Genomic DNA, 16,644 nt, shown 5'->3' on the forward strand with positions numbered 1-16,644 from the left:
GGCTTTGCTGTTTTCTCTGCTCAACACAAGGCAGAAATTGGTTATCTCTTCATTTGAAGTTTCAACTTAGGTAAATAGCAGGCGGAGCTTAACCATTCTCTATCATCCTGAGCCAAGAAGGATGGCATTGCTCTTGGCTGCGTTTAGGAGGTCACCTCTGTTTGCATAAAAAGCTTTAGAGCAACCGCTATCTCTCTGGCCTTCTCTCCTCCACATACTCTCTCTCTAGTCGGGACTCCCACATTGGGTTACCTGGTCAGGGGGTGTGTTCTCTGCAGCTGGTGCCCATAAATAATAGCTCCATCATGTACCCCTGAAAATTATGAGGAAGAAAGAGCAGGAAGGGTGCCTGCGTAGGAATGCTTATTACTGTGTTTACTCTACCCAGAGGTTTCATTTGGGGGGGTTTGGCATAATAGCAGTAACAATGATAAAAGCTGATATTTGAGGGATGCTCATCGTATCTCTGGCAGGAAAGGCTGTGTGGTTAGAAGACCAATGTCTGAGATTAGAGGAAAAGGGCCTCCCTCTCCAGCCACTTTTAACAAAGCATCTTTATCTCTGATTTCATTTTTTACATCTTCCTTAACCTCTTCAGAGGTTTGTTGGGAGGGTCACAGAAAATAATTCTAAACTGTAAAGTGATATTCAAATGCAAAAAGGTATCGTTATTGTAATTATCCCTGTGCTCTTCAACCATATGCCACTAACCATCAAGAAAAAAGATACACTTCTTGAACTACAAGGTTGATGAATTTCATTTCTTTGAAATTATAGAGTTATTCAAGTTAAACATTTTTTCTGGGTACATTTTGTCCATTTCAATGTTTGGGGCAATGCCCTTTTTGTTTTTTCTTTTTCTTTTAATAAATAAAGAGGCTTGGTTTTCTTCACAAAAACAGTACTGTCAATGAAATCAGACTTTTGAATAAGTAGCAGATGAGTACCACACATTCAAATTTGAGGACCAATTTAAGTAAATAGTTCTTCTTAAATGACAAACCCCATAATAACTAAAGTATCACCAGCTAAAGACATTGAAGTTGAGAAATTTTATTAAGTGAGTATTATTTTTGTAGCATTTAATGAATGCCTGTACATGAGCCTTCCCTTCTCAAAGAGGCCTCATGTGTCCACTCTATTAAATACTGCAATCTCCCTCATTCCATCCCTGGACTGCCCGTTCCCTTCATCCTGCTCTGCTTTGTATTTTTTCCTTAGCCTTTATCATTATAATCATTATAAAATAATACACAAATCGGTTATCTTTTATATTTGTTGTTTGTCTCTTCACAACTTGAATGGAAGCTTTATAACGGAAAATATCTTCATCTGTTTTGTTCACTGATATATCCCAACCACCTTGCAGAGTGATCAGTACCTAGTAGGTGCTACATATACATTTGTGGCATAACTTGAATGAAAAGTAATTATATAAAAATATGAATGGTATTATACTGGATAATTTTAACTGAACATTTACTAAGTACCTGGGAATGTGTTTGTATCATCTCATCCAATGTTTCCAACAAATTTATGAAGGAGGTACCATAGTACCACCAAATTACAGCTGGAGAAACTGACGGTTAGAAATGTGAAAGTACATTTTATAAGGTCTCATAGCCAATATAATTAAGAACTTTGATTTAAACCCAAGAAGCCTGACTCCTGTGGACTCTATTCAAGCAGAACAATGTTGCTTGTATTTATTGATTTATTTATTGAGGTACTATTACTGAGATTCTGTGAGATGTCATTCAGGAAAGGAGGTTTTCCTGTGTAAATATTTTTGGCAACCACTGACCCAATGAAATCTTATGTTTGCAACTCTAAGCCTTGAGCAGATTTCCACGTGATTAAATTCTGTGGCATTTGAACTATCTCCCCCACCTCTTGTGATTAGTTATTTGGTTTTGCAGAAGAAAAGGTAAACAACTTTTGCAGTGTTAAAGACTTTCTTCTATTCTTATATTTAAAAAACAAAAGACAAAAAAAAAAAAAAGAACTCCTCTTCCTCATCTCTTCTCCTCTAGTTGTGTTTTGCTCTGGTTTTGCGCGTTTGGTCTGTGTCAATTCCAGTGACTGCCCCCTTCATATACTTCCTTACATCTATTTTCTAGGAGAATGATATAAACCTGACCCACATTGAATCAAGACCTTCACGTTTAAAGAAAGATGAGTATGAATTTTTCACGTATCTGGATAAACGCAGCATGCCCGCTCTGGCAAACATCATCAGAATCTTGAGGCATGACATTGGTGCCACTGTGCATGAGCTTTCCCGGGATAAGAAGAAAGACACAGGTAAGAGACAGGAATTTTGCAACACAGATGACCCTACATTCTCATCATAAAATAATGGCAAAAATAACCTCTACCCTGGAAGACCAGGATTAAGTGAGAGGATATAGGTTAGGGACACAGACGAGTACCTGGCATATTTAGACATTTAATAAATGTTCTTTTCCCCCTTCCTCAAGATAGTTGTTTCTTATATTAGTTGTCCTCTGCTGCAATTTTCATATATTTTTCATTCGTGGATTATTTTGCTCTCAATTTCCTAATTTCTAGAGGTAGCATGATTAGGGTATCCAGGGTGCTTTCTATATAAATATAATTTCAAGACAAATTCTTTAGTTATCTCCATTTCATCTCATAGCCTCTCCCCAGGTCCTTCTCATGACATGTCAATTCTGGAGCTGGAGATCCTTGGCTCCTTGTGCTTAGGTCTTTCACTGTCTCTCTGTCTCTTCCACTAGATTACAAGCCCCTCATGGGCAGGGAGAGTCTCTTACCTATGTTAATATCCTCAGAGTTTAGTACAGTGCTTAATACACAGCTCTCAGCAAATGCTTGTGAGTGAATGGCTAAACAGAGCAGTTGTCAAGACCTGCTCTGCCCCCTTATTTACTTACTGAAATTGCTACTGAGTCCAAACTTGTTCTGCTCGGGTCATATCAGGTCAATAAATCAGGAGATGAGTTGTTAGGGCAAGGAATAACGACTTTATTCAGAAAGCCGGCAGACGGAGAAGAGAGCAGACTAGTGTCTCAAAGAACCATCTTACCTTATCAAAGAATTCAGGCCTTCTTTGATACTAAAAAGGTGAAAGGGTTTGTTTGTTGCAAACTTCTTGGTGCAGGAATCCTTTGTTCTCGCAGGTGTCCACATAGGTCAGGTCATGATATTCCTAGAAACCTCCAACAAAACAAATACTATTCTCTGTTCTGCAACAAGTTATCCCTGTGTGTATGAACTCTTAAAGGTCAGAGCCCTGAGAATAGGCTATCCTGTATATTTCAGGCTATAGGCAACATTCTTTTACAAAATGTGCAAAGTCATCATGACTAAGCAGGAGCAACAGAGTACAAAGGTTAAAGTAAAAGAAACAGCTCCAATATGGAGTCAGATTTGTTCTTCCCTATTACAAAATGTAATTGATGTGCCCTGGAGGGGAGTAGGGCAGTAGAGTGTAGGAATTAAGAGTATGGGCTTGGGGTTGGACAGGCTTCAGTTCAAGTCCTACTTTTTCCACTTATTGGCTTTGCGACCCTTGACAAGTCTAACTGCTCTGACCTCAATTTTTCATAGGGCTTTTGTAAGGATTAAATGAGATCTTCCATAGTCGGTGCTTAGAACAGTGCCCAGCTGGATAAATGAGAGTATGTGATGGTTGTTAAATTGATGAGCCGTGCTAATAAATTATTATTAACTAAAGGCTATACATTAGGGGTCATGCTTTGTATTGTATAGTTCTGTTGGTTTTGATAAATGCATAATGTCATGTATCCACCATTACATCTCATGCAGAATGGTTGCAATGCCCTAAAAAGCTCCACCTGTTCATCCCTCCCTCCTTATCCCCTCCCCCTGGCAACCACTCATCTTTTTATTGTCTCCATGATTTTGACTTTTCCAGAATGTCATGCATTATGAATATGGAATCACAGAGAATATATCCTTTTTGGGCTGTTTTATTTTTACATTTAGCAAGGTTCCTCCATGCCTTTTTGTGACTCGATAGCTCATTGTTTGTAATTACTGAATAACGTTCTATTGTATAGATGTACCACATCTTGTTTATCCATGGGTAAGGCTGTTAAACATTCATGTGCAGGTTTTTCTGTGGACATAAGTTTTCGACTCATTTAAGTAAATACTTAGAAGTGTGATTGCTGAGATGAACTACTTTTTTCCTATATAATCAAAAATTGTTTTCTACTGTAAAATCAAAAGCTTTTTTTCTCGCCCAAACATTGAAGACTAGCTCAAGAGGATTTCAGGCTCTGTACCTGAAAATAGTATGTTAATAGGCAGAGATGCTTTAACATGAGACAAGACCCACCTCTTTGCATAGGCCATTGAAACATTTTCTAAAAGACACCTCCGAGGCCATCCTAGGAGACCTCTTCTCTTCCTGCTCGTGTCCTCCTGTGGTTGTAACCAAGACAAGGAAGTCCATCCTGGGCTTCTGCCTTTGCCAAGGGTAGACAGCAATGCACATGGTCTCCGGTCGCTGGGGGCGGGTACTTGGAACTCCTCCTCAGATTAACCCTCTCTGCCTTCCTTCCTCTTCCACCTCCCAAGTGAGCTGCTGCCCTGATGACGGCCTTCTCTTGCTTTTCCGGCCACCTGCTCCCCACAGGAGCCACAGGCCCTCAGGGCAAAGGGCCTGCCGAATCTTGGGTGAAGCTCTGCCTCTGCTCAGAGCAGGTAGAGGCCGGGCCAGCTGGGGCCCTCGGGTAGGAAATCAAAGCAACTGACAGGCAGGCAGGCAGCGCCCTAGGGAGGCAGGGAAGATTAGCATAGAGATCAGCTGAAGGTCTGGCAGCCCGAACGGGAGACTCAGGAATAGGATGTGGAAGACCAGTGAGGAGCCCAGACTCCGGAACCAGGATACACACTTGGTGTGACTTCCGGCAAATGACTGATCACCGCGGTCTGTCACTGTATCAGATGGGAGTACGAGTCTCTGCCTCACGGGATTAATGAAATAACACCAGTGGAGCGCTGAGAACAGCACCGAGCATGTTTAAGGGCTTAACGGAAGTTCTCTATTCTTACCATTAGCATCCTTGTTATTATAAACTATGACCTGAGCACGGGAGCCACGAAAAGCCAGCCTGTACACAACTACGTTTTCAGAGATTCTGGGAACTAGAAAATGACCTCGCAGGTCAGGCAGCCCAACAGACTCCTTAATTCTTCATCATAAAAAATGGAGGCCGTGACTTGCCTTAAGGCGCAGAGTGAATTCTGTGCGGTTGTGGGCAAGCGGGTGTCTAACGCTGCTCTGTGCCTGGCACCGCGCTTGGAGCTGGAAGGAGAGAGAGTCGGCACGGCCTGTCCTTCGTGAGCTCATGGGCTGGCGAGGATGACGGGACAGCCAGGTGAATACAGAAGAGGGGCGGGTGCTGTGATGGAGACGCGGCTGGTGGAATTGGGCCTCTTCTCCACTGTGAACTCTGAGGACCCAGCAAGCGTGAAAGTGAAAAAGCCAACGTTCTGACACAGAGGCACCCCGTCGTCAGTGTGGGGCTCATCGGAGGTGGAACGTGGCACAGGGCTGATTCCCTGGCGGGGCTCAGAATGGCAGGGCGTTGACGTTTACCGTTGGATCGATATTTTACCTAGTGAGGAAACAACTGCTCGGACTAACCCTTTAAAGCAACACGTGTTTCTCGACCCTTATTTCTTTGGATGGTTGGTCACCCTGTCGCATATTGGCTGCCACTCCCCTGACACGGTTTCCTGAGCTTCATGTCCACGTAATGGACCGGCTGCTCTGGAACAGCCCAGCTTTGCACCTGCCGAGAGACACGGGCCCTTTGGGTTTCTGGGGGTAGTTTTTTGTGAACTGGAATCTGGGCCCAGAAACAGATCTTTTTAGGGGAAACAACCGTCCCTTTGCAGAGCTGTTCTTTCCGTCGAACTCCACGGCAGGATGATTAGAAGAAGAAAAGCATCATCATAGGTCTGAACCTTTGATTCTTTCACTTGACAAAATGCGCTTTCTATTGAAGGGCTCAGATCTCAGGGGCAAGTCTGACAGCAGGTTGAAGGGGAGAGATCTGAACCCCTCAAATCAATTAGACTAAACCACTTTCCATTCTAGTTTTCAAACGTTCAAAAGGCCGTGTGGGCGCTAGAAAATGAAAGTTTTCAGTTTCTTAATTGCTAAAGTTCCCCACCCAAAACAGCTTAAGGGAAGGCTAATTATGGTGACATGTTAAAGAAACCCCAACCTTCTAAAATGCCTCCTAGAGAAGCTGATGGGAGTTTAATAGGATTTTAATCCAGAGAGTCTTTTGAATACTTGAGGTCTATTCTCCTGCTACCCTCTCTCCTGATGACCTCAAATCCTTCTTCAACCCAACATGAAAGAGCATTAATATCTTCCATCGATCAATCTACTAATCCTTTTACCTTTCCCTTTGAGTCTTCTGCATGACATTACATTGAGCGGGGGTGGGGGTGGGGGCGGGGGGGGATGGAAAATTCCTACATGGAGCCAGATTGCAGCCAGGAGAAGCAGATGGACAAAATGACTTGACTAGACAGAGGTGTAGGATCATCACCTTTTGAGAAATTTATCTGTTTGGCGTTATTTTCCAAGAGCTGTTGGCCATCGAGTAGATTTCGTTCATGCTTTGGTGATTGTAAGGGTTTTGCTGTGGAAACAAAGGGAGTCCAGACTGCCAGGACAACTGTAATTTTCTGTGGGGAGTAGAAAAGCTATTTATTTATTTATTCTTCTCTCTATCTACTACCTATATCTAGCCTAGGGGCTCTTATGATTTTATTTGTCATCTTATTTGGATTAATTCCTGAAGCAATGATTTAAGTGGAGAAGACAAAGATTTAATTGTGAGAAGACAAAGTAACATCATTATATTTATTCCTTCCCTCATATATGCCCCTCTCCCCTCCCAGCCCTCTTGAGTTTTTCCCTTTTCTGCTTCAACATTGCTGTCGTGAAAGGCAGTGCCATGATAAGACTGAAGTTTCAGATCCATCGTGAGAGGAGGAAGGATAGGGTTCATCGGAGGAGACTGAAAAGCCCCTGGGATTTTGGGCAAAATGGTACATGTGCACCTGCATGCATATGTTTTAGGAGAAAAGATTTTCAAAAGGGTCATTGTTCCCAAAGAATTGAGACCCTGTAGAGAGAAGCTGCTTAGGGCAGGAGGGGGTCCAGATGGTTTTCCCCATTTCCGTCACCTGTGCCTGCTTTTCCTCTCTCCCTCTGCTCCTCTGTTCTGTTTTCATCATCTTTCCTTTGTCCCCCTCCTCACTTCCAAACCTCCTCCCATGCGTTTCACTCAGCCCCAAGTGTGCCTCAGGGCTGTAGATGTTCGTGGCCCTGGGCCTGCAGGAGACCCAGGGTCTGCATGTTTGTAAAGACACACAGGATCCATTGACAGCCTTTTCCAGTCTTCTGGGATGCTTGCTGCCTGTGTTGATGTTGCCGGAAGTCCTCTGGCAGCTGAGGATGGGACTTTTGTTTCCACTCTGCCTCATTGAGACAAGCAGACCCGCAGCTGAGAGGATAAGCCCACTGAGGGGAAGGTGGCATCAACCCTGCAGCTGGAATCTGGTCCAGGGCTTGCTCCTTCACGATCTGTCAGAGGCAGCTCTATTCACGGGCAAGGGAAGATCCCGAGTAAATGCTGTTTTTGTAGCCAGTCTGTTTACCAGGTCGCAGGGCTTCAAGCTGAGGAAGATCATAAGATTATAAGCAGGCTTTCATTCGAACAGGAATTCTTTATTTGCATGCCAAATCCAAATGATTTTCCCCTTAGGTTGTCTCATTTAAGCTTTACAACAGTCAACTCAGATAGCTAGGGCAACAGATAACATGATTCTCATTCTCAACATTAGGAAGTGAGACAGTGGTACACTTGAACCGTGGTGTGGATTTTGGAGTCTTCACTTTTCCAGTTCAGTTCCAGGGCTGTAGTTGTTTTGGCCAAGTTGCTCGCCCTCTGTAGGCCTAGCTTTTCTCGTCTGTAAAATGAAGATATCTGTGTGCCAGTGCGGTTGTGTGGATTCTGTGATATACTTTGCGCAATGTGCCTGGCATAAAGGATCCATGCAAAACGGTCAGTAATCTTGTCCCTGAGTCTTTTCTAAGGATACCCGGTGAATCTTACGGTTGAGGCAAAGCCAGAATCCCCAAACTCCTGATCTTTGGTAAAGAAAGGCCACCATGATGTGCTTTTTGGATGGTGAAAATTACAAATAATTAGACTGAGAACACCTTTTCTGTCTGTGACAGGTGTGTTCCCTCAATTGAAGGGGTAATAAAGGAATATGAGATGATTTTAACTGAATGTCAAGTTGCCATTCATGCTGGATTGAGGGAGTATCCTAGCAAGTCAAAAAGAGCAATTAATTTAGAGTCGAGAGCCAGGATTTGGATTCCTATTCTGTACACTGCCAGCTAGGTTTGAATCCCATCTGACTCCCTACCAGCTGGGAGACCTCTTTACCTCTCCTTCCTCATCTGTAAAATAGACCTAAGACCCACTTGGCCACTTTCTAGGGCTCATGGGGTCTTCGTGCAAGACACTCTGTGTGTTAAGGTGTTTGATGGATTGAGTTGAACTTGCTTGAGTTGAATAGGCCCTTGATCTTATTCCTCCCTAAGCCTCAGTAAGGGGGGAGCTTTATGATCTATAACCTCAGCTTAATGTCAGACTATTTGCCACCACCAGCTCCATGGGGTGGACGCTGGCCAGGCTAATAAAATATAGGGAGTTGGTGGCAGTCACCCCCCTCACTGGGGCCAGCCTCACCTAGCCACCAGGGAGATAACTTGCTCTGTGGGATGATGTGAGGGGCCCTGGGAATGGTATCTCATTCCCAAAGATGACTTCCTGTGAACATGGTTTGGAGGCTTGACATTATCCCCTTGGCCATGTGTTATATTGGAAATAGCACTGGTCTAGGAAACAGCTTCACATTCAGATTTCCTGCTTTTTCCCTCCCTCCTTCCCTTTCCCCCCTCCCTTTTTTTCCTTCTCTTCTTCCTTCTTCCTTACCACTCTGACAACATCCATTGCCCAAAGCAGTAACCTCTTTCTTGTATTCATCCTCTTTGAAATATTTGTAGCATTTGACGCCATTTTCCCCCTAGAATTCTCTTTTTCCGTAGTATTTTATGAATTACGTGGCTCTTACTTATTAAAATCCTGACGATTGGGGTTTTCTTCCTTTTTCTCTTACTACTCCTTCTCAAAAACCAGAGTCTGCTTTACCACCTTCTTCTCTTTCATTCACATTTATGCCCTGATTCGGTTGATCATTCATTCATGCAACTCGTATTTATTGAGCATCCATTCAGTGGCAGCCACGTGGAGGGATGCAGCAGGGAAAACAACACACGTGGTGCCTTGACTCACATGTCTCATGGTCTAGGAGGTAGTTGCTGTTTGGCCATGTCTATGCAGGGATAGGGAAGTGGGCGTGTGTCAGGAACACCTAGGAGATACACTGAAGTCATTCTTGGGCATGGTGGGGAGAGGGGGAGCAGGGCCAAGGAGGGGCTCCTGGAGGGGGACAGACATATGGAAAAGGCTTTAGATGCATTCTGTTTGATCCAATGGAGGTTGACTGTAACTCTGGCTGTAAGCAGCCAGTAATCAGATCTCAGGGCAATGTGAGCGCTCAGAAAACAGAATTCAGTATTTGGGAATATGGTGGACAACCTGCCAGTAGGTAAGTTTATAAGTGACATCTTAAAAAGGCTATTAGGAGGATCTCTAGGTTAGATTGGTGATCGGAATAAATGCCCTTTTCTTTCCTCATTATTTCCCTTGTATCTTTCACTCATTCCATCCATTTATTCATTTCCACACCATTTCACTCTTTACTTCCTGCTAGGTTCCTTTTATTCATCTGGTTCTCATTCTCATTTTGACATGTGGACGGAGAGATCAAATGCTTTGCCGGGGCTGTCAGTGATAAAAGTGGGCCCTGGCCTACCACGCCTCCGCTCCATCCAGGAGGCAGGGACCAGCTTGGCTCCCTCGGCCAGCGTTTGGCTCACCCGTTCTTGCCAAGACCTTCCTGAAGGGCATTCCTTCTTCAAAAAGAAAATGGAAGCTCCTTAAAAGAGAAAACTAACCCCCTCAGAAGTCTTCATCTGTTGTGATCAGCACAACAAAGGCTTCTCTGCCCAGCTGGAGGCCATCGGAGGCTTCGGAGGGGACATCCAGGAGCCTGGGAAGAAGGGGTGCAAAACACCCTTCTATTTTGGGCCTAGGAAGCCGAGGATTTATGGCTCTCCCTGAGACAGCCTGGAGACAGAAGTCTGGGGCAAGCCTGGGTGCCTTGTTGGCGACACCCTGGGGCTGGTGAACGGAGGGAGGGGGTTAGATAGGACCCAGGCTGCACCTTGAACTGCTATAAATTTAATGGGCCAGTTCTGACCCGCTGGCCGGGAAGCAGGCTCCAGCCAGGCCTGGGGGCTGCGGAAGGCTTTTGCTCAGAAGCACCCCTGAGCCAGCCGCCTCTCGGCGCCCAGGCTGAGCAGTTGACCCCGACTTAATGAGACCACGACGTGGGTGTCCAGGGCCAGCTCTCCCTCGGGCTGCTTCCCTTGGAGCCAAATCAATATTTATTAATGATCCGCACCCCGCCCCCACCCCGGATGTTTCTCTCTTCACAGAGGGCCTCTGTCGCACCAGCCTGCCCAAGCCATTCATTAACTGCGGAGCCCCCGCAGCCCGAGAGGCCGTGGGGGGGCTCACAGGGGCCAGCCCACCGCGGATGTATTTGCAAAGGTCATTAATGAGCTAATCTGATTTAACTTTTCAAAACAGAGGCCTGGGTCGCTGGGGTCAGTCTCGATTCCCGGCTTTGTGAGTGAGACTGGGTGGGAGGGGAAGGGCCTGTGAGTGTCACTGAAGAAGAGAAAGGAAATGTGAAGGTATCTTTGAGGAACCATGACTTAGGTGCTAAATAGTTACCTCCCCTAAAGCCAGGGGGGCTCGGGATGGAAGGTGGTGAGGACCCGGGGCTGTCCTAGGGAGTTTCTTCAAGCCCCTCTCAATTCCTGTGTTAGTTTGTCATCTCCTTCCCCTCTCCAGGCAGGAGAACAGAAATCTAAAGTCAAGGGCCCCTCACCTGCACCTTATTCTAAACCAGCCTAGCACATTCAGCGCACAAGTTCAGTGCACAAGCTACAGAGTTCGGGTTCCCGCCCAGCCGGTGCTGTGATCTTGAACAAGTCGCTTCATCTGTCTGAGCCTCAGTTTGCTTATCAGTAAAGCGGAAATAATCGTGTCTACCCCCCTAGGGTTACTCTGAGAATTAAAACAGACAATGGAAGTAAAGTGCTTAGTGCAGCATCTGATGTATGGGAAGCTCACAAAAAATGTAACTTTAAAGGAAAAAAAAGTAACTGTAACTTTGGGGCTGGGGAAATTGGAAGAGCCCAGGTGTCGAGGATGGAGACACAAGTATGAGCCCTGCCCCTGCCACCAGTGGCCTGCGGAAACTTACTTAACCAGACAAGTGTCCCTGGGACTTTTTTTGGAGAGGTTCAAGTGTAATGATGACACCGGTCTACCTACTGGGGGTCAGTGGCTTCTCATCCTAACCGAAGAGTAGGTGAGCGCTTGGCTGCCACACCTGTTTCACAGATGAGAAGCCAGAGACTCAGGAATCGAGGAACTTTCTCTGTGGGAGGGATGGGTAGGAAAGCTGAAACTTGAACGCAGACCTACCGGCTTCCAGTCGGTTCTCTGCGGTCTCCTGCCTTTAGCACTTGCGGTCCCCACCCTGTTTTGCTTCACAGCCCTGCTCAGCTGGGCCTCTTCCCCAGGCAGTGAGCCATGGCAGGACCTTGGTCCCTCCCTGACCCCCCAACACCCAGAACTTGCCTCTCCTGGGTCTCATTTCCTTAAGCCCTGCTCGTCCCTGCTCCCCAGGCTGACAGCTGGTGAACTACATCTCTCAATGGTCAAGCCCAGCCTGGGTCCTCTTTTCTACCGCAGAGGCTGTACCCAAGGACCTCCGGGAGACGACACCTTAACCTCACGTGAGGTCTGGGGAGGGGATGGGGGAACCGATTTGAAGTTCGGACTGGACTGCTGCCCGGAGAAAGTGTGTACCAGGCCCATCCACCCTTATTCCCTGGCTTTCTCTAATGATAATCATGATCACGATAGTGATAATAATACCAAATACTCACAATGGTCCCGCTCTGTGCCAAGCACTGTGCTAGTCGTGCCTTAGCTCATTTAATCCTCACACACTCTGAAGTACATCCTCTTATTATAGCCATTTTACAGATAGGAACCTGGGGAACAAAGGGGTTAAGTAATTTGCACAAAGTCTCAACGTCTCAAAGTAGCAGAGGTGAGATTTGGCCCCAGACAGTCTGGCTCCAGAGTCTGTGTGACTAGCCGTGAAGCTTTGCCACTTCTCTAGCCTGCTCTGTTCTGGGCCTTTTCTGGATGATGATGGGGCCCAGAAGCCACTGAAGGCCCCTTGACTTGGGTGAGCCCCCCGTGGCCTCGCAGTGCCCCCTGGGGTCCCCTGACAGTCTCCCTGACTAGGTCCTGGGCCTTGCTAAGCTTCTTCGACCTTTGCCTTCTCTTTGCCAAGACTTGAATCCTTGGAGTTTTTGCAGCCCTCTCAAGTTCTCTGATATTTTTTTCCACCAAGAGGTCTGAACCAAGACATGTGGCCCAACTACAAAGTGTTTTCCCTTTGGAGGAGAGAAGAAAAAAAAAAAAAAAGTCAGCCAGAGCTGAAAATATGCTGGTTCTGCTGCCCTCTGGCGTTCAGTTGGGAGCCGGCCAGCACACCCAGCTCTGAACCAAGGCAGGGACAACAGGCTCTCTGGAGTAGAGCCTTGTTTCTTGGGTGAGAGAAAGGGAAATGGTGGGGGCCATGCATTTTGGATGCGAAGAAATGCAGTGGCTCTACTTCCAGAAACAAGCGAGGCTGACACATTAATTGACTGGAAGTATCAATATATTTTCATGTGTCCTCTGGCCAGCCTCAGCCCTCCATAGTTGGAATATGAAACCCAAAAGGGACTGCAGCAGCTAGTGAATCCCCCAGCTCGAATTTTATACAAGGGGAAACTGAGGCCCAAGATCAGGAATCCTGTTAACATCAGAGCCAGATTGAGGAGGAGCTTCTAACTCCAGTCTCCCTTCTTTCCTCCTCTTCCCCCTCAGCCCCCTCTCCCGTCTCCCCCTCTTTCCTCTTCTCCTCTTCCTCCTCCTCCTTTTTCTTCTTCATCATCATCATTAAACTTTTTCCCATCCTAATTGTTAACACCGATTGAGCACTTACTATGTGGGCCGGTCACTCTGCTAAGATGTGTCCCATTTCCTATAGCATTTAATGTATGCAATGATGGCAATAATAGGGGATGACAGTTTTAATCCATTTTGTGGCTAAAGAAGCTAAGGCTCTGAGAGATAAAATACTCACTCAGTTACACAACAGAATAAGTGGTTGACTTCCTAGCCTTGCTGAAAGACTTTCTACTCTGCTCCCTGCACTATATTAACGGCAGAGTAAAAGGAAAAAAAAAAAAAAATCCCTGGAGCTTGCAGGTGAATAATACTAGTACAGACGTACCTCTTCTATTGTGCTTTGCTTTACTGTGCTTCACAGATTCTGTGTTTCTTACAAATGGAAGGTTTGTGGCGCCCTGTGTCAAGCAAGTCTATCGGTGCCATTTTCCCAACAGCATTGGCTCACTTCCTGTCTCTGCGTCCCAATTTGGTAATTCTCACAATATTTCAAACTTTTTCATGATTGTATTTGTTATGGTGCTCTGAGATCAGTGATATTTGCTATCACTGCTATGACTCACTGAAGGCTCAATGATGGTTTTTTTAGCAATAAAGTATTTTTTATTTAAGGTATGTACATTGTTTTTTCATGCATAATGCTATTGCACACTTAATAGACTACAGTATGATGTAAACATAACTCTTCTATGTACTGGGAAACCACAAATTCACGTGACTCACTTTATTGTGCTACTATTCTCTTTACTGTGGTGGTCTGGAGCCGAACCCACAGTATATCCAACATGAGTCTGTATTTACTAGGTACCAGACACTGTTCTCAACAAATCACACATGTTAACTCTTTTAAACTTACGTTGTTTCTATAAAGTATACTTTATTATCCCCACTTTACTTATGGGAAGACTGAGGCACAAGGAGGAGTAATTTGTCCTGGGTGCCCCAGAGGGTAAATATAGAGACAGCATTCAAGCCTAGGCTGTGTGGCTCTGTTATCCAGGCCCTTAACCATGACCAGTCTGTGCCTCCCTGAGGCAAATAGGGAACCCGATCTGGGACAGATCTAGGAACAGGCTCTGGCTATTACAGTCCCCTTGAGCCATGGCAAGGTCGTGTCATGTCTCTAGGACCCTCACCCTGGGGTCTGGAGCCACAGGATGTTATATAAAATAGTATCCCCATCTCCTTGCACTGCTTTGTTCTTCTTCAGGAACTTCCCGGCATTGTTATATATTTAAATTTATTTATTGTTTATTCCTTGTCACCCTCACTGGAATATAAGCGCAACAGGCATGAAGACTCCACTGTATTCACCTCTCAACGTCCAGTGCCTGGTAGTAGTGCGTGCTCAGTACGTAATCATGGAAACGCCTTTGGCAGTGCCAACGGCTGCCCCCCCCCAAGTCAGAAAGGGGTGCAGCAGGAAAGGGCTGGCTTGCCCTATTTCTGGGGGCAGCTGTTATTGCCAGAATTATGGATAATTTTTAGGCAAAAGAGAGACTATGAACGAGTGGGGACGGGCAGCCTTGGAAGTGAGGTGACAGGGCGGCAACATGCTAGAGAACCAGGAAGGGTCTTGGAGGAGATCCCGAGCCCTGGCTGACTGCAATAGGATGTCCTTCCTCAAGCCCTTCCAGACTCGGGTAGGGAATGGACCCCATTTTCAGTGCTGACAACAGAGGTCCATTGTGCAAGGGAAGGCACTGGATTCAGGGAGAAAGAAAAGCTTGAGGAGAATTCAGGTGACAAAGGGGGAAGTCAGGTCCCATGCTAGGCGAGCAGAACATGGTGCTGAGTCATCCCAGACTCCAAAGTCTAGCCTTTGGGACCGCAGAGGTCCGTGAAGAGACTTACCCTCCCTGTTCCTCAGTTTCCTCTTCTGTGAAATGGGGATAATAATAACACCTACCTCATGGGCCTGTTAGGAGAATTGGGTGAGGTACGGTATGTAAAGTATTTAGGACAGTGCCTGGCACGCAGCAAGAGCTATGTAAGCATTAGCTGGAATTACTACGTCTGTTCCCATTATTACCATCATAGGGAGCCCACCTCGAGAAGTGGGCTGGTTTTAGGGGCATGGAAGCCTTCAGGTGGGAAACTGTAAAGACAATCAGGCCGTCAGGCTCCAGCCCTCACAACCACTGTGCTCCCCACCCCCATACCTGGCAGGACAGATTTTGCGGTCCAGACCTGAGACCACAGAGTCATCCAAGCCCGAGTTTCAATCCTGAATCCACTGTTTCCTGGCAGTGTGTGTATTTGGGTTTGTCACTTAACCTCTCTGTGTCTCAGTTTTCTCATTTATAATATGGGGGGACCAACAGTACCCACCAATAGTACAAATACTAAGTAAAGTATTTAGAATGATACTCAGTGTTAGTTTTTATTATTAACAGAAAGCTTAGCATCTCAGATCTATGGAAACGAGGCTCTAAATGGACCGTGATTACTGCTATTCAGATAAGCATCTTCTTTTGGTGGCGTGCAGCTGATTCCTGTCTGATGCCGTTTTTGTAGACCGTGGAAGACAGTTCCCCACTCTGGCCACTAGATGGCACGCATGTTCTTTCCTGCCCCACTGGAGCAGGGCCAGAATCAGAAATAACGTGCAAGAGATGGAAAGCTACCTTTTGTGGGCCAGGCACTCGGCTGCACCCTTTGCCTGCATTCTCATTTACACCCCGCAACAATCCCCAGATTAAAGGAGACATTTCACCAAAAATGCTAAGCACAGTGCCTGGCACATGGTAAGGTCTCAAAAAATGTTTGGGATGCTTTCTACTGTTGTTGCTGCTATTCTCATTTTTACGGAGTTGGGACTGAGACACAGAGAAGATGAATAGGCAGCTGGGACCTAGATTCTAAGCCAGACCTAATTGGCTGTAAGTTCAGCATCTTTTCCCCTAAACTTTCCTCCCTCCTTCCCCTCCATGCACCTAGAACTACAGTGCACTCCTGGTTCCTGACTTCTTGGAACTTACAGTTCAAAATGTCCTCGTCTCTGTTCATTCTTAGGATGGTTCCACTCCCAGTGTGTCTTCTTTCTTTAAGGCCACATACACTTAGGAGCTACCACCTGCTCTTTGCCCTGGGGTCCCTCTGCAGGACCCAGTCACTGTGGGTCACACAACGCAGACCCCATCTTCTCTCCCACTATGCTGCTGCTTCAGAACAAGCCCACAGATTGTTAGGTGCTGCAAGGCATCGTCAAACTGCCGGACTGCGTTCATGCTATGTCACCAGTGGCTTTCAAATTGGCTTTGGCATCAAATGGTTTTGCTGGGGTCCCTGGGGGCCCTTGGGAGGGAGACTCATGATAGGAAGATGGGGTCATGAGAAGAGAGCTCACGGGCTCACCTGTGCT

General features: G+C 46.1%; 1 protein-coding gene across 1 annotated transcript in view; it reads left to right on the plus strand.

Moving 5' to 3' along the window:
• Positions 1–16,644, plus strand: part of PAH (phenylalanine hydroxylase) — a 72,492-nt gene that overhangs the window by 19,172 nt on the left and 36,676 nt on the right. The window contains exon 3 of the mRNA XM_082419473.1: positions 2,121–2,304. Within this exon, the coding sequence (XP_082275599.1) occupies positions 2,121–2,304 (184 nt within the window). The remainder of the gene's footprint in view (positions 1–2,120; positions 2,305–16,644) is intronic.

Source organism: Balaenoptera physalus, assembly GCF_965194825.1.
Source record: "Balaenoptera physalus genome assembly, chromosome: 13".
Lineage (NCBI taxonomy): Eukaryota > Metazoa > Chordata > Mammalia > Artiodactyla > Balaenopteridae > Balaenoptera > Balaenoptera physalus.